Raw genomic sequence first — 24,220 nt, 5'->3', positions numbered from 1 at the left:
TAAAGCATTAATTTCAGGTTTTCTAGATAGAAAATACACAGCCTGAGATATAATTTTTAAAATCTTTTGATTACTATATATTTTGGTGTTTTTTGTTGTTTACTAAATCATTACAATCAACTCCCTTTTATGAAACTACTGGGAAATTATCTTAAAAGCACCACATTTCTCTCCTCCCTGCAGATTCCTTTGACATTTATTAAATTACTTCTTTAGCACCTTTTCACATTTAAATCAATTTACCAATTTATTTACTGGCCCACTTAAATCTTTTGACTTTGGTACAGCTGTGACCTTGTACCCTTTAACACTTCATACCACACATATCATGGCCTGTTCTGCCAGTTATAGTGGTGTCCTTTACAAATACTTTTTCTATCCTAGTTTAGTTTTATCCTTTAAACAGTTATTTAAATAAAAACTTAAAAAGTTTTGGTCTGATTTAGTCTCCAAAATCTAATATGTAATGGACGTTACTGAAACTGTCACACCAACATTTTTTTAAGAATACAATATACCCTTGCAATTTTTCAAATTTATTCCTGCTGATCATCAGTTAGTAAGCATAAGGGAAATTATTATTAACAAGAACATTATTTCTAGCAGGCATACAAAATTTAGTGCTGCTTTGATTCTTGGACTTATGCAATATTTGTATATTATTTAGCTGTATATATGATAAAGTTTGTGCAGAAAGTATCTTACACACCTTTAACAATTTTAATTCTTCCTGTACTATATAATAATCTACAAGAACGTAGAGATCAGCAAGAACCTATAGAGGTCAATCTTGCAGAGAAAAGCATCCGGCTGTTCCACATTTTCAGGAATTTAAGGGGCAATGCTCAGAGGGATTATTTCATTGTGGTGAGATCGACTCTTTACAAGAGTCTCCCAAGTGTTAGATTAATTAGGTTAGTTGGATTTTGAAATATTCTTAACTGTACAGCCATATTCAATAGATATGTCCATATCATAGCCACTCTCTAGAAGATGTTGAAGACTAAACTCTTACCAAAAACATTTGATGTGGCACTTAACAGAATTTAACAGAATAACAGAGTTGGAAGGAACTGTTGGGAGTATACTCCTAGTGTTGGGTAGGCAATATATATCTTTATACAACAACAAATGGTCGTTGTTGCTTTAAATGAGTGGATGTACTTATCAGGTGTAATTAACTTTACTATAAGAATGAATCAAGAGAGCTCATTCTCTCTCTCTGCTTGTCCTATGCTTGATGACTTGATGACTGAAATGTGAACTGCGACTGTAAGCTATTGTTTGTTCTTTGAATTGTGTTTGGACTAATATCTACTATCTATTATCACTACTTGTGAAGCAATTATCAGTAGTAAAGCTACTTGTTTTTACTAGCAGTGTCTGAAACTCTATTTGTGTGTTTCTACTAGTAACATTCTTTCTCTTTAGCTGTACATTCCATTGCACTACTTTCTGTCTCCCAATGGAGATACCCCTAACAGGAACTTTAGCGATCTTCTAGTCCAATCCCCTCCTCAAGCAGAAGACCCTATAACATTTCAGACAAATGACTGTCCAATCTCTTCTTAAAAGCCTCCAGTGTTGGAATACCCACAACCTATGAAGACAAGCCTTTCCACTGGGTTCTTGGTTTTGTTATTCTACGATTTATAGAGAAATATATTGCTTCTGTACATTAAGTGACTATCTATACCAGTGATGGCGAACCTTTTGAGCACCGAGTGTCGAAAAGGTCACAAGGAAATGTCACGCATGTGTGCGATCATCAGGGCCACACTCCAGAAAAGCCAAACTTCTGGGTTCTGGTGCGCATGCACACCCGAGAATTAGCTGGCCAGCACGCATGTACAGGCCAGTTTATGGCACTGCCATGCGCGTGAAGGGATCACGCTCTGGAAAAGCTGAACTTCCAGGTTCTGACACGCATGCGCACCTGACAATTACCTGGTCAGTGCACATCTGCACACCGGTTTTTGACACTGCTGTGCATGCAAGGGACAGTTGATTGTCAGTTGCGCATCAGAAACTCGGAAGACAAACAGGCAAAGCCTTCCATGCTGGGTGACATGGCTTCGCATGTCACTTTGGCCACATGATTAAGCATGATTACTAATACATCAGTTTAATTGGAACTTCATGTGTGATCCTGATCTTTCACACATGACAGGCTTTAACTGAAGTATTTCCAAAGCTTTCTTTGAAGGTCACTCAAGATGCTTTAGGAGAAAATTCTAGTGGAAGAATGGAATATGCAAATTATTCATTTACTCATTAAATATTCATCTTGATTTTCCACTATAAACCATGCTCGAGGAAACTAACAACAAGCACAAAATGATTATTTAAAAGCAAATGTTGAAAGATACATAATTAAAAGAAAAAAAACAAACAGCCCTTATTTCTTGAAACCTATTTCAATAAACTGATTAAAACTCAAGTAACAAAAGCCTATTTAAATAACACACTTTTGAAATGTGGCAGAAAGAGATCAAAGACAGATGGAGCATGACCTATTCTTGCAAGGAGTTCTGTGTCATTAAATGGCTTTTACTGATGATGGGCAGGAAAGAACTCTCAAGGACCTTGAAATCTAGGCAAGCTAATATAGGAGAATGTGCTCTTGACTGATTCCCAAATCACACAGTACTTTGCAAATCACAGCTAGCATTTTGTATGGTGCCCAGAAATATATACATTTTCCAAAAAGCTGTTGTAATGGGGAATTTACATTCTCCAATAATCATTTCAATCAGTAATGTGCTGCAACATTCTGGATATATTTACATTTAAACTTTTAAATTTATGTAAGTGTACATCAAAAGAACATAAAATTTCTTAAATGCATATTTACATAAATTTAACATGGTTAGGCAGCCACATTCCTAGCCATGGTACCTTTTTCTAATGATTTTTGTGAGTCACTCTTTTGTCTAAAAAGAGGACAAAATCATTCCAGTATTCATAAATAATCTTGTATATTGAAGTCTACAATTATTTTAACAAAATGGTTTGGATTTTTTTGTGTTTACCACAGATTAATTTACCTCAGAAATAATTTAAGCAAGACACAGCTGCAGGATTTCAATTTTCATCTCCTCTGCAAGTTTTCCTGATTCATAGAGTTGAACAGCCTTTGACACGACTCCACCCATTTACTTACGATATTTGTTCCACGCAGCAATCAATATTTGCTGCCTGGCTCTTAAATAGATCTTTAGAAATCTCTTTAGTCCATATCAGTCTCTTATCCCCAGTTCTTTAGATTTATCCTCAGCTGGGAATTTGCCAGCCAGACGCAAGGTGATTCTGGCTTGCTCAACACTTACATGGAGCATGCTATCCATCATCATTTCTAGCCCTTTTCTGATGCAATGCTCTTTGCTCTTTGTCTTTCTTGAAATCCAAGTGGCTGTTAAATTATTCATTAATCTTCTCTTTCAGTTTTGCAGTGAATTTTTCCCTTCTTTGTTTTACCTACGGGTTGTGTGGCCATTTTTCTGAACACATTTTTTTAGATTTTCAGATCGTTCCCTTAAATTCTACTTTGACTCTCTCTTTACATTTCAGTCTCTCTGAGATTGCACTATATAACCGATTCTGTTTTGAAAGCAAGTTTACTGATGCAGGAACTTCTAGTTCTCCCTTTAAGTCTGTGGGAAAACTGCCTCTTTTTCACCCCATTCATTTCTTTTCGGAAATGTTATGCACGCTCCCAAGTCATGCCATTTTAACTCCTGTGTGATAATTTCTTCATCATTTATCAATTTGAAGGCTGAGTCAAATTTTATCAGGAAAGAAATTTGTGATGAGATTGAAGGGTTTGGGGATAGGAGTTGTTTTTCGCTTCCTTCTCCCCGTTTTTAAAATACATATTTAATTCACTGCAGGCTGTTCACCGCAGGCAAAGAGAAAAAAATGCCTTCTGCTGCTAACTTCTCTCTGTGCTGTACGCAGTGCCATTTAACACAGCAACAGAAAATGGGGAGCCCATTTTAGAATATTTCCCTATCTTGTATCACTGAATTGTAGCTTAGGTTGTCTAAAGGAATTTTCCCTATCTTCAGCACTGGGACAATAAGAAAGTGTTGCTAGATTCCATCCATGGTCAGGTCTCTGTTTTATGCTTATTCCCTGAAGAGGAACCCTAAAAGATAAGGAAGTATTCCCAAATATTTCAACCATCATCATAGATACCTTCTGAAGAATCAATAGAAAGGAGGAATGGACATGACTTTACATCTGGTAGGCCTAACTAGTGTGTTTGATTACACTTAGCAAAACAGTAAGGGGAACTTGGCATAGTATAATAGTTAAAATGTTGGAGTAGGAGTAGAGGGTCTACTCTCAACCATGGAAGCCCAATGGGGCCAGTTGCTCTCTGTCAGGCCAACTTGTGTCACAGAGTTGCTGTTGTGGGAACAAATAGGAACTATTACCTAAACCCATGATGGCGAACCTATGGCATGCATGCCACAGGTGGCACACAGTGCCATCTCTGTGGGCATATGAGCCGTCACCCCAGTTCACCTCCCACCAGCCAGTTGGCTTTTGGGTCTCTGCCACGCATATGCAGGGGGATGTGGGGGGAGTGCCTGCAGGGGGTGCACACACAACACACAGAGGTGGGGTGCGTGCATACACAGGAGGCATATGCAGGGAGCCATGTGCATGTGAGTGGGGTGGAGTCAATGCACAGGGAATGCCGCGCGTGCACGGGGGGTGGCACATACATTGCATTTGGGGGGTCCACACTTTGGGTACTCGGTCTGGAAAAGGTTGAGTGACCTAAGCAAAAGGGGCTGAAATATTTTTAAAGTCCAGATCCCTGATTCACTAGAATATAAGGCGGAGGAAGAGATACACAACACAATCAGAGTTGCAAGGTTCTATTATTATAGCTAATCTCAATAACATGTATTCAGGCTTCCTGTGGAATTGATTTGCTGATCTGGTTTACCTAGTGGAACTGATACTGGATTAAAACAAATCATCTGAATCAGATTAATTCTATAAGTGAACTCTCTCCATTTGATGTCTAGAAGCCCCTTCTTTCTCCAAAGAGCTATCACATAACGGGTACCATTTCAAGCTTCTTTGCCTTGAGACTGACTCTTTTCATCCCCTTCCCTTCCTCCTGGAATGTAAGTGACAAGCAAAGCTGACTACATAGGGAACACCTTGATGAATCTGGAATGTAAATAATAGAACAGAATAGAAATTCTTATCTTTGCATAGAATTGTTGAAAGAATCTACAAAAATAATCCCAGATATTAAGAAATATGGCCGTATTCCTTTCTTTAGAAAATACTAATATTTCTAGAATATATATTTCTCCAGTTGCCACTGGTAATGATAATACGTATAACTTTTATTGTGTACGTACACTCTGCAAAATAACGGGTGTGTGATTATCATATCTATGATATGGATGTTTAAAACGTCTGGTGAATGAGCAAAGGTGCGTAGAGCAGAGAGATTGCTTAAACAAGCTACTCTTCCTAAGCTGCTTTTCTCTGTAGTGCAGTGCTTCTCTAAAAATTGCAAACCATAAATTACAAACTCAGATCTGTGACCTTAATTAGTTGATCAGAATCCTCCAGTCCTCTGGCATTGCTGCTTGACACTGACAAGACCCCCAAACAGTTTCACACTGAAGTTCTTCCTTTGCCTCCTAAGCAGCTTGTGGCTTGCAGCAGTGGTGGGATTTGAATAACTTAACAACCGGCTCTCTGGCTGGGTAGGCGTGACTAGTTGGTCATGTGACTGTGCGGGTGACGTCACTCTTCACACCAGCCCTGTCTCCCAGCCACTCGCCTCAAAGGCAGAGGTAGAATTCAGCCGGTTGGAGCTAATCCCACCACTGGCTGGCCCTGCCCCCACACTAACCCGTTTTTGGGCTGTTTTTCAGGCCGTTTTCTGGCAGGGTTCTTTGGGGGGAGGTTTCGGGACATTTTGGGGTCCAAAAACATCTTGAAAACAACCCAAAAATGGCCCATAAAATGGTGCCAAAAAACAACTGGGGGCAGGCCAGCCATTGGTGAGATTTGCTGGTTCACCAAACTGCGCAGAATTTTAACTACTGGTTTGATCGAACCGGTGCGAACTGGCAACAGCCCATCTTTGGCTTGCAGCCATCAGTGTCCTAAGGAAACAAGCTGATTGTCAGTGCATTCCTTTCCATATGTATTCCGCATTATGTGCTTGTTTACTCTCTTGTAATTCTTTTCTCTCAAATGGATGTAAATATAAACATTTGTTTCCTTCCTGCTAATAATCCCAGCACTAGGGTGAACATTCCAAAGGGCAGGAGAGTGGATAAAAAGGGCTATAAGATCTGCCCTTTTACCTTGCTAGTGAGCCATGTTCCAGAAACCTTTCCTGCCATTTGGACTCACTGGGTTGTTTTGGATTGGATCCTTCAGACACTGTAAAGCAAAGGAAAGCTGAAGCTAACAACCAAGTTGTCAAAGCCAATTGCAGTCACTAAATGAGAACTACCTATACAGCTAAGGATATGTGCAGGCCAGTGGTGGGTTTCCAATTTTTATATTACCGGTTCGTTTGTTTTGTGTGTGTGCGCGCGTGACACTTCTGTGCATGCACAGAAGTGTCCGGGTGGGTGGGCGGAGCCTCCCGCTACACCACTACCGGTTTGCTCGATCTGGGCCAAAACGGGAGCAACCCACTTATGGGGCAGGCAGGTCTCAGGTTCTAGTCTGTGATGAGCAAAACAGAACACGTTTGTGGATTAGCAGCATTTTTTTCTTGAAGAGCACAGCCTTCATGGAAAGTAAGAGAAAATGTGCAGCTTGCACATTTTTTTGCTTATATCACAGAGTGAGAACGTTTCAACTCTGAAATGTTGTACTTTGCATGATAAGAAAATCAATATCATCACGACACCGTGTTATTTGATCATCCTCATTCATTTAGATAGAAATACTTTAGTTTTCAATTCTATTTAGTTTCTGTTATTTGAGGTTGGTAAGGCTATTTCTTTCTCACCTACTAAATATGGTTCAGATTTTTTTAAAAAATCCTTTAGAAATAGTTTCATGTATTAAGTCCGAACTATAGTATCTTTCGGTGGGGGAAAATAGAGTGTTTTCTATACTCTTTTGGTATTCTTTATGGGATAACAGAAAGCATTTTTCATGTTCTGCCTATGGTGACCTTTGTCGATCCACCCATGGTGATCCTGTGACTCCTTCTATTGTGACCTTGTCTGTTTCCCACCAGCAGGAGACACCACTGATATCACCACTTCCTGCAGGACATCTGTTTAAAATCTTCAAAAGGCAGCTGATATATTACAACGTAGGATCTGGCAACACAGAGCCTGTAGACACTCTACCCATTACATTGATAAAAATAACCAAAATGTTATACCTTGAGAAAACTTGTGATCTCACAAGTTACTTATTCCTTTAAAAAAAGATGTTCTTGCAACATCACTCGCTTCTCATTCCCATCTTACTTTCCAACAGTTCTTGGCCCCATAACAGTTCAGCTCCTTTCTCAAACTTTTGCTTTTCAGTAAGATTAGCTAGAGCAAGTTAGAAAACCTATTTAACCATGGGGTCATACATTATCTGTTGTTTAATGAGGATTTTGGATGATGTCAAAAAGATGCTAACTACTGGCCAAGAAAATGAACTATTGTGATCAATGCTATTTGATGAAGTCAATTACTGGGGACTTCTATTTAAGAGCTGCATGATCCAGTGTAAAATGAGAAAGATACTCTGTTCCTAGGTGATTAGGATGAAAGTGAGCCAGTTTCTTTAACCTTTGTAATCAGCATTCACAGACATTTTCAAAATATTCTTTGAGATGTTGTGAAAGGAGCATCCCATCTGGGATTCCAAGAAGGGTGCACCACTTTCAGGATCAAACTGCTGGAGGCTTGTCTACCAAGGCGAAGCGATTCCTTAAATTTCAAGCTGCTGCTGTCAGCTGTCACTGGCAAACTGCTTATCTTCTCACCCAGAGAGAAGCACAATGCTTGGCCTCTGACCTGGGTATTCTTCCATGTCAGGAGTTTGCTACCAGCACATAACAATGCAGTGGGGAAAAAAGAGGGGATTTCTCATACTTTCTTTTCTTTAAACAGAATCCTTTAATTCCTACCTCAGTGTTTCAAATCTTACCTTCAATTCTCTTGTGGACTTAGATGGGGGGAAAAAAGAGAACAGCTGCAAAGAGGTCCTGAATTAGACAACTTGCAAATCAACACAAACGCATTGGCTTGTGTTCTTTCAGATGAACTGGGAGAAAGTGATAGCAGCAACTGGCAGGTTTTATTTAACTTCCTTTCTCAATCCCATACTCATTAGTCCCATCCCCCTGGCAAAGCCCTCCCCAGTTTCTCTTGCATCCTGGTCTTTTACACATTTACCTTACCTATGGGGTTATGAGATTAAGGAAGATCCACATTCTCAAATTTGGCTTTGTATACATTAAAGATGCATAACCTCAAATGTGCGTGTGCAAATTTGAGGGCTTGGCAATTGCAATTCATACTCTGCATCTTTCTAAAAGCCAGAAAACAACAATAATTTAATGACACAAGGCTGGACATTTTTTTATAACTTGGTGGGGGCGGGGTTAGCTGGTTAGGATTGGAGATGGAAGCACTTTCTTCCCAACTTCTATTACTTTCCTTCTTTTGTAAAATATGATAAAATGAAGCAAAACAGCACTGGCTATTTGGCTATTTCTCCCTTTGGTGGTGGTGATAATTTGGTGCAGTGATCTTGGGATGCTAAGGGATATTTCTGCCGGTGGGCTGCTACCTCCTAATTGAAAATATAACTTTTCTAATTTAAATGATAATAAGTCTACAAATATTATCTGTCCCATCTACACTGGCGTTATAGGATCAAATGCCCCTGGCTACTTGAAGAGAAGTATATCCAGAGCTGCTGGTTTTGCTGCCACCCTGAATTATTAGTATCTTACAAAGTGGCCCAGCCTAACAGTGTAGGCGACTTTTAACAGATAAACATTCTAGTCCATAAAAAAAGAAAAAAAAAGTGGCAGGAAGTAGAGCATCACAGGGAGTGTTTGAGCTAAATGGTCTCTAATAGTCATGTCTGTTTTATGCAGCCCCTTCTTTGCAACTGCATGGAAAGTGGGGAAAAGAAAAAAGCTGAATTCTGTATAAGCATTAAACGCCCTGCTGCTATAATCATTAATGTTCTATGTTGTGTGTTCTAGACCATTTATTACCACTGAAAAATAAATTGGTATGGAGCGAGAGAGACTCAGAGCCTGGGGTATCTGTAGAGCATGAAGCTCCAACTTGGGTTTCTTAACCATGTGTAAATGGGATTTACAGTGTCTCCATGCATCATTGGTACAGTGGCTGTACTGGAAATTAAAAGTCAGTTTTATATTCTAGGGAGCATCTCTCCCAGTATGTGACTATGACATCAAGTTTTCTGTTTACCCCTTAGGCATTAGACGATGCCGTAATAATAAAAAAGGGGAATAATAGCTATACAGCATGAACAGAGGGGAGGGAAAGACATTTAGATGCATCTCTGCTTGCTAGTAAAATTCTGCTTGTATAAAGTTGAATCTTTAACTGTTATATCCAACCTTCTCATCCAGAAAGAATGTTCTGAGCATTCTTTATCTCCATGGATAATTCTATTCTCTCTCCTGGGCTAAAAACGCTAGTTCAAATAGCATACAACTTCTGGCTAAAGAGGCATTCTTTGTCTTACTTCATCACATTCTAATTTCTTCCACCATTTAACTTCTTATTAATTTATCAGCACCATAATATTTATATAAAATAATAACAAATGTTTATTATGAGATATTTAATAGATTGCAATTACTTAACTTGAAACAATATTTTGTAAAATTTGCTATATGGTCACTATAATTGGGTAGATTAGCCCCTCAATCTGCTGAATATCAAAATGTTATAAATATCTATTATGTTATGTCTTCATGATTCTTCTCCAACATCAAATATCTGAGATGAAATAGATTGTCCCTGAATGGGCCAGAGTTCAGTAATGTCCCTACCTATAAAACCTTCCCTGAACAAGATTCATTTGGTATCCATCATGGTCCTATCTATAGAATTTTATCAGAAGCATCAACATAATTTTTAATTATTTCCCATACTTTTTGTCTTTAATACATTTTGTTGTGTTTTGTGTCTTAGGTTTTGATTATCATCTATAAATACATATATATGGCCTAGGACCTAATTATTTGGCGGTCCCATAGTGTCTGTCATTCCTGAACAATCAGATAGAATTTTCTTGCTTTAGGTCCCATCAACTGAGCAATGTAACCTAACAAGATCCAACAAGCAGACCTTCTCTGTTATAGCTATTGCTTTCTGAAAGAAGCATTTTCCCCAGAAACTTGCTACTGCCGTCAACGAGCTGTAAAACAGAGCTTTTCCATCAAGTCTTTGGTCAGGATGATTGGTGAGCATGGTAGATGATTTCCTTCATTATTCCTCTTTATATCATGTTTTTAATTTTGTGAACCCGCTCAGGGTCGTATTTGGAATTGAGTAAGCTTAGAAATGGGATGGATGAATAAACATGCAAATAAATCAATCCAGCATCTTTACTGTAATCTCGAGTAATATGTGGTCTATTGGAAACTATTCCAAGTGCAGCTGAAGAAGTATATTAATCCTGAATTTCATTAAAACGTATTTTTTTTGAGAAAATCAGTACTGATGATGTAAAAATGTATAAACTCAATTTTAAAAGGAATTTTAAAAATTATTAGCATCCATATTAACCTGTGTTGCTATGTTTTAATTAAAATGTACAATTGAAATGCAAGTCAATTCAAAAGCTGTCTTAAAAAGCACTATAGGAAAGACTGCTCCACAGAGGACTCTGAGTTAACAATTAAGCAAGAAGTCCTCCATTATAATCTTGGCCAAAAATATGAAAGTGTCTCCTTTTGCAGGTCAATAGTTTTCTGCAGTGTCCTAAATGCTTGTTGTCTGACTAGCATATGCTCTCCAAATGTTAGAAGTACAGATCTTATTCCACTAAGATACTGTTGCGTTGCAGACTTTTGTCAATATGAATAAACTTGCCAAACCCAATGGTTGGGAGAAGTTGGTTTGGTTTTCGTGTGCCACACATATATGTAAGTTGACTGGAACCCCAACCTCCCTCTCTTGCCCTCATCCTGCCACTATTCAAAGCCCACTGGGCTGCTTCTTCAGGAAAGCAGAGAAATGTGCCATTTCTACTCCAGAAGATGAGCCTATGCCATCATTGCCAGCTTTTACCACGACGCTGTCACCCATGCAAGGCAAGAACACCACTGCATGGGTGTTTACATTTGTTGGGACTTGCAAACCAAACAGACTTTTGAACAGCCTTTCAGGATGTAACCCAACTGTAAGCATAGTGCTGTCTGTAACTCTGAAATGGAGCATTTGCTTAAAAAGGAAAATACTTTGCCTTGTTTGTGTTGTAGTGGAAGTTTTATCTTTTAGAAAAATTTTAAAGCTACTAACAACATCAACAACAAGAATTGTCTTCTTCATCACAAATAAACAAATGAGGAAAATACAAAACACTGCTATGGTTCTTGCAACTTCTGAACCAAAACCAATAGATTCAGAGCATGGACGTACAGACGAAGGAAACCCAGGGAAGAGCAGAGGAAGACAATGATTTCTTATCTGATTTGCTTTCTTTATTGACAGACTGCACTGATTTTGTCCTGATCTATATTTACTCATTTCATTGCATGGATTTCTCTACTACAAGTGCCTTTGCTGCTTTATCAAGTGTAGTTTATGCCTCCGGAGAGGAAAATGAAATGCGGAGGGTTCTGTGAGATGGAAAAAGCTGCAAAAATTGTTACATCATCTCCCTCTCCTCCTTTTCTCCCTCCCTCCCTTCTTTTGCTGAGAGGCAAAACCCCTGGGTCTTCTTTTAACTCTGCACCAGCAATATGCACAATTACCTGATAGAGAGGCATGCAGATACTATCAATCCATTCCAGCTGTAATCGAGGCAGTTCATCTTTCCTGTTCCGATCAAATATAGCCTGAGCGGAGAAGAGGAATGTGTCATGCTTTATTACTCTAGAGTATTTTACAGAAGCTGCTTCATCCAATATTTTGGATCTAGGATCAAATTGTTATAAACGGAACACTTTGAAAACCATAATCAATCTTTACACACATTTTCCTGTCTTTTGTCTAGAATGAAAAATAAACCATTCATTATTCTCTGGCCCTGTTTAGGAAACATAGAGGTTTCATTTATTTGACCGCTTTACAATTTAATTCCTTAGTATCAAACAAATGCAATGCATTGTTGGCATTTACGTTGCATAGGAAAATAGGAGAAAATAAATATGTGCAGCGTTATTTTTGCTATTCATTTCGGAGAAGTGCAATGCAATTCTTTCTGCTTCCACTCTGAAGTAATTTCCATTGTGCTCAGTTTCACACACTTCTGGGAAGTATGGTTATCTGAGTGGAGCTGCAAAAATCCCTGGGACCATCAGATGGCACAGAACAACATAAATAACAGTAAATTAATGCTGCCATCTAGTGATTGTCTAGGGTTTTGCAACCCAGATCTAATAATTATCTTTTTGGAAAGGAATCCAAAGCTTAGTTATTATACACTGATAGTGGGAAAGAATATAGGTACAATGTCAATTATATCATAGCATCATGTCACACAACAGTACATTATACAACATTATATAGCATGTTTGCTCACTCTACAGCAACAGATATTTACCAAAATATTAACTTACAGAAGGTGTGAGTTTCAGTTCAGATCTCTCCCTGTCGCCTTGTTCAAAGAACTCACTTGTTACCAGTTCAGCTACCTAAAACACATACAAAAAGATAAAATTATGGTTTATATTGCTAATTATTAATCCAGACTGAAGGCTTTATTAAGTAAAAAGATTAAGCATAATCTTATAAGTACAAATGAGTATTTGACTATTTCATGCCCTTTATGAATACTTAGGCATAATACATTTAATGGTATGTAACGTTATGTGAGAGCAGAAAAAGAGTAATAAATAATAAAAGAAATTAAAACATGAGTTTGGAAAAAAGACAACATAGCTTAATCTACTACCCAGTCAGTGGTGGGATTCAAATTTTTTTACTACTGGTTCTGTGGGCGCGGCTTGGTGGGCGTGGCAGGGGAAGGATACTGTAAAATCTCCATTCCCATCCCACTCCAGGAGAAGGATACTGCAAAATCCCCATTCCTTTCTGATCAGCTGGGACTTGGGAGGCAGAGAATAGATGGGGCGGGGCCAGTCAGAAGAGGTATTTACCGGTTCTCCAAACTACTCAGAATTTTCACTACCGGTTCTCCAGAACTGGTCAGAATCTGCTAAATACTAGCTCTGTACAGGGATGGGTTTCAATTTTTTTCACTACTGGTTCTGTGGGCGTGGCTAGGTGGGGGCATGTGACTGAGTGAACCCACCTCTGCTGTGTACCCAGTAATACCTTCACTATGTTTCTCCATACTTTTTTTTTAACCCTTACAAGACTTCCATGCTTCAAACTTGCTTCATATACCTCTTTCCCTTGTTTAAGCTCCTCTCTCACCAGTCTCATGTTTTTATTGGGTCCATATAACCCAGACTTCCTTGTTTCCCCCCTTTTCTTGATACATTCACTCATCCTACATATACTTGTTTTCTAATTCACTCTCTTAACATGACCAAGCCACTTCAATATGTTCATTTCATACATGCCATTCATTTTTTTAGTTTTCTCTTTGATACATTAAATTTCAAACCCATCCTCCTTGTTGCATCATACAACTGTGTAACATTCACTGCAAATCCTTGGGATTCTCAGCCAACACATGTTCACATTTCCGACCAACACACCTCACACATCAGCACTAGCATTCATAATACAAATGTGTTTATCCGCAAGTGCATAAACAACCAAGGGTTGGTCAATCATTTCTTCCTCCACATGCAACGTTGAATAATTTATTAAGCATCCATTTATTCTCTTGCATGTTTTATTTCCATTGTTTTACTGCCATTCAGCAACTGCAACTCTGTTTTTGCATAAAACATTCCATAATTCATACCTTTTCAATTTAGAATGTGATTTCACTAAATGAAAAAATGTATAGTCCTGTTCTCACGTGGGGATGGGAGAGGGAGACAGGCAGGGGGAGCTGGAGTGTTGCTGATGTCGGTCATAAGAGCAGGCAGTTTTCCAAGCATACGGATTTTGATCATGTGACTGTTGGAGCATTGGTTGTAAGTTTGAAACTAGGTACGTAGTTTTAAGTAGTTTTTCAAGGATCTGTTATAACTTTGACAGGACACTAAGTGACTGGTCGTAAGTCAAGGACTACCTGTAGCATCTAAATAAATGACTTTTTAAATACTGTTCCTTAAGGAGAAAAAAAAATGCTATCGCCAGGTTTAATAAAGCTATAGCAGCCATTTTGGCTACAAATGATAGGAATTCCAGATGGATGCATCAAGTTGGGTAAAAATACGCGAAGCAATCCCTCAAATAATTTTAAGTAAAGTCTTGAATGAAAAAAAAGTAAAATTTCTTCCACAAAGATTTATGGTAAGCCTTTTGCCTTCACTATTTTATGTCAGGATGGACATTAAAATGCTGTCAATTAGGTACACCTATTTTTTTAATTCACATTTTTAATAAAATGCAAATGTTCTTCCTAAATGATTATGTGATTATAGAAGTAGAGTCTCTTGAAATACTTTAATACTATTCAATGTTATCAATTAAGCAAGAAAAAAGAAAAAGACCGGGCAATAAACTGCATGTCGCAGAAGATCTGTGATATTTTGTAATGTAAGCAAAGGTATTGTAACCTAACTGCAGATTTGGCCCTTTCTGTGTCAGATTCCTGGGAAAATTGTTGGGACAGAACCGCCTCTTTCTTGTGCCGCTATTAATCATGACTTGCCTGTCTTGAAATCTCCCATGGTTTCGTTGCAGCTCCAAGGTCACAGGCTGTCATTAGCATTGATCTGAAAAACAGAAATGAACAATAAAAATGGAACAAAGCTTTGTTGGTTTTCTAAACAGATTCATCCTGAATACATGAGGGGTTTTTTTTTTAAGACGCAGACTTAACACCTTCTTCGCCAATTTAAAGCATGGCACAGTTTGGAATTTGAATAGTCACTGTTTTTATATTATTAGATAGAGAAAAGCGAATGCATTACAGATATAATCAGATAATGACTTTTCAATGCTAACTATTGAGTGTTACAAAATATGCATGTTTCACTGCAGTCTAGCTACTCATTTTGCTGTTGTACTTTGATTAATTAAGTCATAATATAGGACACTGGGTAGTTGGAATGGCATGATGTGATGAAAGGAAATTATGTCATATATTCAGCTTGGGGTAGTCTGGTTATAACTGGCCCCTGTACTAAGAAAATGATTGTGAGAGACATCCCAGACACTGTTTGAACAGTTTCTATTGTTTATGTGCAATAAATATTCAAGATTATTGTAAGGATTACTCCATCTTAATGTAATTAATACCTGGCTACAAATACGTTTTAAAAGTGTTGAGAGATAAGAATTACTTAGATAGAGAAAGCATTTATGTACAATGCACAAAGCATGTTAAACTATAAGCAAGGCCAGAAGAACAGCAAGAATATGGGGGAGTTTTTAAAAAAGGAAGTGTATTGTCCATATTCTAAAATCAGGAATGGGTGAAATTTGGAAAAATGGAAAATTATTTATACCTCATCTAAAACACAAACACTTAAAGAATAGCTCCTTTCATGAGTAGGTTTCATTCCCCCACAGATGAAAACACCTAGATACTGATGTTTATATATATTCCCAGTCTGAACATATTAACAGAGCTTCTTATGGTATAATAAAGATTGCAGTGGACTATCTTAAGTTAGCCTTCTCAAACTTCATGCCATGAAGGTGTGTCAAAATGCACCTCAGGTAGTCTGTGATTTATGACAATAGAGCCTAAAATTTCTGTTCTTAAGTAAGACATTTTAAAATGAGTTTTCCCTTATTATTTGCCTCAGTGAATCACTAAATTTGATAAGTTAGTAACCCGGTTGTTAAGTGAATCTGGCTTCCCCATTGACTTTGCTTGTCAATGACCTTGGAACACAGCAAGGGCCATAAATATGAACCAGTTTCCAAGCACCTGAATTTTGATCACATGTTCATGGGCATGCTGCAAAGGTCATAACTGTGAAAAACGGCCATAAGTCACTTTTTTCAGTGCCATTGTAACTGTTGTGGTCCGCCATCAGCCTGCAGAGCTGGCAGCAGAGTCAGACAGTGAGGAGGTTGGGGAGGAACATGCGCCAGTCCTGGAGTCTGGGGAAGGCTCGAACGAGGGCTCTGCATTGGAGGCAGAGAGGGGGCCAGGGCCATCTGGGAGTTCTGTGCTGCCTCCAGAGTTGGACATCAGCGAGGCAGAGGAACCTATGTGCATAGCTTTCCAGAAGGCAAGAACAGTTAAGATAAAAAGGGATGACTTGGGAGTAAGGCTCGTAGGTGATTGGCTCTTCCCATAGGACGTAAAGGAGGAGGAAAGGCACGTGAGCCTTTGCAGGAAGCAACTTTGTTCGTTCTGGTTAGTTTACATTCTGAAGCTCCATTTTGACTCTGTGCTCCGTATGGCCTTGTGAAGCTAATTGCCAGTTAGGTCTTTGGCAGTGTTTCAAGGAAGATAAAGGTGGGTGCTTATCAGCCTTATCCCAAAGGACTGTGGCAGACTTCTGTTGGACTCTTTACAAACTATTTGCGACTCATTACGGGCTATGAATGAACATAATTCACAGCCTTTGAAATAAAAAGAGGGTTTTGGGGACTAAGTGTGTGCTTTTTACTGTCTCAGGAAGCCTAGGTCAGAACAATAACTTTGAATGGTCACTCAATGAACTATTGTAAATCGAGGACTACCTGTACACATCATTTGCAGCCTACATAGCTTTATGCATTTTGTTCCTTCCTAGTGTTTTCCCACAAGTGCAGGGTCTCCTATTTTTTCTGGCTCAACCAAGTATTAAGCCATGGTTTGCAACAGGAATCGACCAATCGGCTTATTGCCCAAGCTTGATATCATGGCCTGAGAGCGAGTGAGTGGTCCAAAGTCATCCAGCTGGTTCATGCCTAAGGCAGGACTTTATGCTTTATGGTAGTTAAAATTCAGCTGTCTCTGGGGATAAACACATAAAGGAACACTGATTTAGAGGAGCCCTTATGACCTATGTAACAAATAAAAAACCCAGCTTTTTCTTCCAAAAGGTTGCTTTAAGAAGAGGTCATTTTCTGCAATGTCTACCTTCTCCATACCTGTGTATGGAAGACAGAATCGGAGGCATTTGGAAGGTGCATTAAAAAAGTTAAAATAGTGGTTGCAACTACATGATCGAGGCTGTCATCTCCACTTCGGGGAAAAAATTCCTTTAAAACAAAAGTCTATTTTTAAGAAAGACAATATAAATAAATGGAAAAAGAATGACAGTCAATGGTTAAATTGGAGACAATGGACAAAAGTAACTCTACATGCACGTGTGAGATAGACAGAGGGTGAAGTGACAATTAAAATCATCTGCGGGTACCTATGTGTCTTAACTAAGAATATGATCTGAATCAGCTAATGCTTTTTTGTAGGGATTGCTATGCAACTTTATTCACATATACCCTAATATTATACCTGTAAATACATTAAATTATTCAACCAGTACCTTAAATGTTTAGAGATTTCTCCTTCCAAAAGAAATGAAGCATGGGAGAATAGGTATTGTGACTGTTCAAGGAAAAGGGAAGCATGATGGACACATGCAACCTAAATTTAACAAATAAACACAAGGTGTTTTCATTGTTTTCCTTTAAAAAGACCAAACCTCAGTTGTTTTAAAAATAAGGTGCCAAATTTCTAACAATAGCTATGGCTCTTTGAAGCCACCTCGTAGGAGTTTCCTTCACACTACTAATTGCTTTAGGCTTTTGTGTATAGGTTTCTTGTGGCTTTATTTTTTGATATCTGATATACTGTTGTTCTAGCCTTGGACTAGAAATAAATACAAACATACATTTTGGATCTGAAGAATCACAGCAAATATTTAGAGGATTTCCATGCTTTGCTGAAATCAGGACATTTGGTAACCCCAGAATACAACACCTGATGATCAAAATTTCCACTGTAAATACTAGTATGGTAATGAAGGCACTTAAACTTAGGGAAGATATTTTTTTAATGTCAATTGTGGATAGACTCAAAAAGCAGCGGTCTTTGAAATTCTTAATAAAGGCATACCAAAGGTGTCCAAAACATTTAGAGTTGGAAGCAGTTTCTATTTCAGAATGGATTGGTCTGACCTTTCCGGAAATATTTTGAGCTCCAAATAATTTGAGAATGTTAAAACAACCAATTTTGAATTCAAAACAATCACTTTTGGGCTCAAGGTAAAATGTTTTCAATATGAAACATTTCAAATTAAAAATGTTTTGCACCTCTAGGATGTACGGAAATTGACTGTGCACTTCTAAAGGCACTGGGAGGAATTTGTCCCTTGTCCCTGCAGAGTGCCTCAATTCCTATGCCATGTGAACTTTACCCAAGAGAAAGATCTCACCGGAATACCTCTCGTTGATATTTAACATTCCAATTGTAGTCTCCTTTGTTGACAAGTTCAAAAAATTCAGCCCTCTTCCTGTAACCAAACATTACAACATTACAAACCAAACAGGGAAAGACATGTATTTATAATATATATATATGTATTTATTTAAAACTATCTGATAACCCGCTGTTGCCCAGCTATTTATTTATAGGGGGGAAATGTCTGGACCAAATGTAATTTCTAATGTTGGGTTTTCTCCCTTACCAGAGGGAGCCCCCTTGTGGAGTACTGTGAAGCCATTACCATGGCAATTCCACTGCGTTGTACGGTAGAAGCCATTTTATGGCAGTACAGTAGAAGCCATTTAAGGCACAACAGGCTGTATCTTAACAGAACACCCCTCCAAGGGGTGTTGGGGTGTCTTACCCCCACACTATTTTTTCCCCAGAGAGTAAGTCATCTGTGTACCAACTTTGGTTGAAATTGCTTGAGGCATTCCAGAGTTATGCTGGAACATACACACACACAAACAGCTATTTTTAGATAGATAGATAGATAGATAGATAGATAGATAGATAGATAGATAGATAGATAGATAGATAGATAGATAGATAGAAGATATTTATATAGCTGCCCTAAGTGCTTTGAGCACATATGTGCTCAAAAGCAATAATTAAATAGTAAAAACAAAACAAAAGACATCCCAGGGCCTGTAACACACCCATACATATCCAAATCAAACTTTACAATTTCATTAAGCTGCAGCCTCTATCAAACAACTTATGGGAAAAGTCAGATCAGGATTAGGCATATGAAAATTCATTCCCTCTATGCAGAAATCAGCAGGAAAAAATGTGCTAAATAATCTTTATTGTAACAAGTAAAAAGCAGCACAACCTACACAGTATATAGTTTAGATTGTTTCGGGTAGTTAAGGTGATAATTGCAGATGTCGTTTAACAGCCCATTCATTATATGCTCCAGTTATAGATTTGTAATAATTAAGGACAGAAATGATGGAAACCTATTACTTAATATTTACTGCCCTCCCACAAATAGAAATACACAATGTTTTAAATTAACTCTCTAAACTTCTGCATCTTCCATAGCTTTTGATCATCTATTATTTCAACCTTATGCCTTCCAAATTATTTAGCGCAACAGCCCCTGACCTTTTGGGCACCAGGGACTGGTTCCATGGAAAAAGATTTTTCTCTGGACTGAAGGGGATGTTGCTTTGCACGATGCCTGCATCCCACAGATGGGGTTTTGCTTCCTTGCACGGCACAGTTGCTGGCATGCCACAGACGAGTGCCAGTCCACGGACTGGGAATTGGGGAGCCTTCTCTAGCCACTAGATGGGCTAGAGAGCAACAACAGTATATACACAAATTTTGCATGAGAGGCATGTTCTGGGTTCTTTTTATTAAACAATATCTAACAACATCTAATTAATATACGACAGAGGTGGTATTCTGTTGGTTCGCCCTGGTTTGGGCGAACCAGTAGCAGTGGGAAGCTCCACTCACCCACCATCATGGATGCTCTGTGCAGGCACAGAAGGTTCTGCGCATGCACAGAAGTGCTGCCTGTGAGTGAATCAATTGCGTGGGCGCAATTGTTCCGAACCGGTAGCGAAGGTAAGTGGATTTCATGCCTGATACACGAGTCATTATATACTAGTGTAATACATAATAGAGGCAAAAAGCTTTACAAGAACAATACTTTCTTCCCTCTTAATGATGAAGCCTATTCACTGTCTCCCATGCACTTTACTTTATATAGATCATGGAGCATTTTCATGTAGCTGAAAGTTTCTAATATTATACAAATTCCCGCTGGCAGAAAAAAATATCGTTTTTCTCTCATGCAGATTCATTCAATCCCTCTGGGAATAAGTACTGCAATGACTACAATTTTCACAACTGTGCACTAACAGGCACATTTAAATCAATCTTAACTATTCAAAGGCAAATCTGCATTGCGTCAGCACTACACAAGATTGTCTTGTAGGTGGAACCTTTTTATTGCTGTTGAAAATAAGAAGCTCACTATTTAGTGTGTCTTTTGATTCCTGAAAAAGCAAAATCACATTTGAAAAATGCCTACCCGGTTGTTTTGTCTATCTTAAGGATATATAAAAATGGATAAGGCAGTTAGTCTCCATATGTGATCTTCCTACACATACATTTTATATATTGCAAAAAAGACTTAGGAATATATCCTATTTTATACTTGTGTCACCCCTTTTGTGTAAAAATTACAAGTAAACAAATGGAAAAGTTAAGGACAACATGGTAATCTCAGGAGGTGGACTCCTCTTTGTGTGCACCAAGCCCAACATTTCCATTGCTAAGCAAGACAGTTATTAAGTGAATGTTGCTCCTCTATGACTTTTCTTGCCATAGTTGTTAAGTGAATCACTGCAATTGTTAAATTAGTAATATGGTTGTTAAGTAAATCTAGCTTCCCTTTTGACTGTTTGTCAGAAAGTCACAAAAGGTGATCACATGACCCTGTGATTCTACAACTGACCTAAATACATGCCAGTTGCCAAGCGTCCAAATCTTGATCACATGACCATGGGGATGCTGCAATGGTCATAAGTGTGAAAAACAGTCATGTCACTTTTTTCAGTGTAGTTGACACATTGAACAGTCACTCAGTGAATGGTTGTAAGTCAAGGACTACCCGTACAAACAACTTGCTTTCAAATAATTGTTAATGGTCTCACTAATGCCTTATAAAATCAGATTAGAAGATAAAGCAACTTCATTATTTAATTGCCTGTTTTAATATAAAATGTTAGCCTGTGAGGTGGAGTTGGGCTGAGGGAGAGACTGACACTTTCTCTTTGGCCAGTGATGGCTAACCTTTTCCGAACCAAGTGCCCAAAACGTGTGTGCGCGAAAAGATGCGCACATCCAAACCCCCAAAATGCAATGTGCGTGCAGCCCCCTGCATGCACCCCGCACATGCCTCTCCGCACATGCCTGCGATCCCCCACGGGTCCCTCCCCAAGCATGTGCGTGGGGGCGCTGCACGCGTCCCACGTCTCGTACATGCAGATGCGCAGCAGAGACCCGAAGACCAGCTGGCTGGCAGGAGGCGCAAATGCATGCGCAGTAGAGCTGAATTGGGGTGATGGCTCGCGTGCCATTAGTGAGGGTGCTGCGTGCCACCTCTGGCACGTGTGCCATAGGTTCGCCCTCACGGTCTTAGGCAATTCCTGTAGCTGAAGGTGGACCAGAAATTGGGCCTAACTAGTCTTAGTCTAACACCTTAATCACTAAGCTACCCTGGCTCTCATATGTGGAATATGTCTGACATGTCTGGCTCAGGAATTCTGGGAGCTGAATTCCACAAGTCATAAAGGGGCCATCATTCCCCATTCCTGCTGTCGGTGTGAGAATAAATAATTAAAATGATAAGTGAATACAAACTTATAGCATTGTGTACCCAGTGCTCCAGCTGATATTTAAACACCATTGTTGAGGATTGCAACTCTTTCAGAATTTCATTTATCAAAATTAGAAGGTGCCAATACTTACTCAAAATAGAGAGTGAGGTCTGTGGCCAGTATTGACTTCTTCAGAAGCTGCATAAGATCACTGTAATCCTTGGAGGACAAATTAGCAAAGATGTTGTGACCCTATAATGAAAGAGAAAGCAAAGCTAAATAGCTCAGAATCAATAGAAGAATTTTTCCAATAAGTCGGCCTTGTGTCTCACCATTGCAACAAATCATTACAAAAATATTTCATTCAGCTGCTATATTTAAGATGTAATGCTAGTTTTTTTTTTTGCTGGACTGAAAGTATGGCTTAGTAGTAAATAAAAATATTGCCCATCTACTTTTTTCTTTTTTGCATATAAACTGATGAACAACCTATGGAAATTTCAACCTAAAGAACTTTAGCTTTTTCTTTAAAACTGAAGTTTTATGTTAGTTGTTTTGGTTTTTATTTGTACAGTGTTTTAATCTGTTGTTTGTTATCTGCCCAGAATTGCTATGGTAGGGGGTAGCTGTTTACATAAATCTAAACAGACGTATCTGCACAGTGAGATAAAATACAAATTACTATTAGGCTATCCACCCAATCCTACATATATATCTATGCTCATGAATCTCGGTTTCAGTAAAAGTTATTTTGATGTAAATATGCCAAAGATGTGACAACTTCTTTCAAGCCGAGTCCACTTTAGATGTTCTCTTGAAATGTTCTTATTTATTTTTTTGGACTCATATCGAATAGAATTATTTATTGGCCAAGTGTGATTGGACACACAAGGAATTTATCTCCGGTGCATAAGTTCTCAGCATACATACAAGCCACAAGTGATAATTCATGATTGTAATCATAAAATACAATCATCATATATCATAAGAGGCAACACTCAGTGTTAGTCATAGGATACTAAATAATCAATCAACATAAATCATAATAAGATGTGTTTTTCTCTATAAGTTCTGAAATAAATTGTAGGCAATGGCAAATTATCTGGGCCCCATCCAATAATATGCTAACAGAGTCCTATTTATGATGTGATCCTTCTCTGATTTCCCTGGAATTTTCAGTAGTATAATAAACTTTTCCCCTATCATTTCTGTCTACCCAGACACATCCAATTCATTCTAGAAAAGGAATCTATATTAATGTAAATTTGTTCTTATATTTATGATGTAACTTATGAGTTACATCAAAACCTAAATTCAAGAAACAAATTCTTCCTCCAAAATTCATTAAACATACTAATACAAAATTCTATGTATGCATTCAAGTAACAGAGCAATTTCATTGGAGGAAATCTTCCAATCTCATAAATGCAAAACTTTAACAATGTCTTTTTTTTCAACTCCAGCAGCTCAACTCATGAACTTTTTTTCAATCACAAGATGAATGCTGTTAAATAATTTAATACTAGAATTAATAGTTACTGTAATTAGGAAGAGATAATGCCAGCCTATATTTAGGGATACCAATTATTTATTTATATTTCCCCATAAGAGTGAATATATTACTAAGCTCTAATTGTAAATAAGAAATAAAAACTGTTTTAAGCACATTTATTTATTAAATTTATATGCCACCTATCTGATTCTGCAAAGCAACTCTGGGTGGCTTACTATTAAAATGTATAAAACTGTTTTTGTTTTTTGGAAATATTTTGTTTTGAGAGTAAATATTATGTAAGTCATATCGTTAAACTCGCTGCCATATATGGAATCCAGAATCTGTTTTCTATGTGCTGGCAGAGAAAATACCTTTTTAGATATGCTATAATAAAGCAGCTTTTGACTGTTATCTTTAGAAAAGAAGAGACCAGGTAACCCATGTTTTTTTGTACCTCACTCTGAAGAATCATTACAGCATGGTTGAAATGGTGATGCTCCAGAGTAGCAGATGTCCCATAGAGCTGAGCTAAAGCAGAACCAATTCTGGAAAGAAAAAACCCCCCACAACAAATGACATTCTTTCAGCAGATGCCTCCGAGACTGTCAAAATGATAAGAGAAATGCTATCCCAATCTTTCTGTTTTGTAGAACAGACCATCCATCTTTCCAAACTCACTGTTTTCCATCTATACCACCATTCCAGGATG

At 38.2% G+C, this 24,220-nt stretch overlaps 1 protein-coding gene across 1 annotated transcript in view; it reads right to left on the bottom strand.

Moving 5' to 3' along the window:
- The window catches only part of PDE11A (phosphodiesterase 11A), a 162,600-nt gene that overhangs the window by 3,519 nt on the left and 134,861 nt on the right, over window positions 1-24,220 (bottom strand). Inside the window, exons 14-19 of the mRNA XM_087708566.1 lie at window positions 23,966-24,056; window positions 22,168-22,268; window positions 18,629-18,706; window positions 14,959-15,022; window positions 12,782-12,856; window positions 11,975-12,058 (exon numbers count right to left, since the gene is read on the bottom strand). Coding sequence (XP_087564692.1) covers window positions 11,975-12,058; window positions 12,782-12,856; window positions 14,959-15,022; window positions 18,629-18,706; window positions 22,168-22,268; window positions 23,966-24,056 — 493 coding nt within the window. The remainder of the gene's footprint in view (window positions 1-11,974; window positions 12,059-12,781; window positions 12,857-14,958; window positions 15,023-18,628; window positions 18,707-22,167; window positions 22,269-23,965; window positions 24,057-24,220) is intronic.

The sequence above is a fragment of the Thamnophis sirtalis genome, unplaced genomic scaffold, assembly GCF_051295495.1.
Source record: "Thamnophis sirtalis isolate CommonGarterSnake01/CBP01778 unplaced genomic scaffold, rThaSir2_p1.2 scaffold_1, whole genome shotgun sequence".
NCBI lineage: Eukaryota > Metazoa > Chordata > Lepidosauria > Squamata > Natricidae > Thamnophis > Thamnophis sirtalis.
Note: the sequence above shows the minus strand (reverse complement) of the source record. Positions and strands in the feature narration are given on the sequence as shown.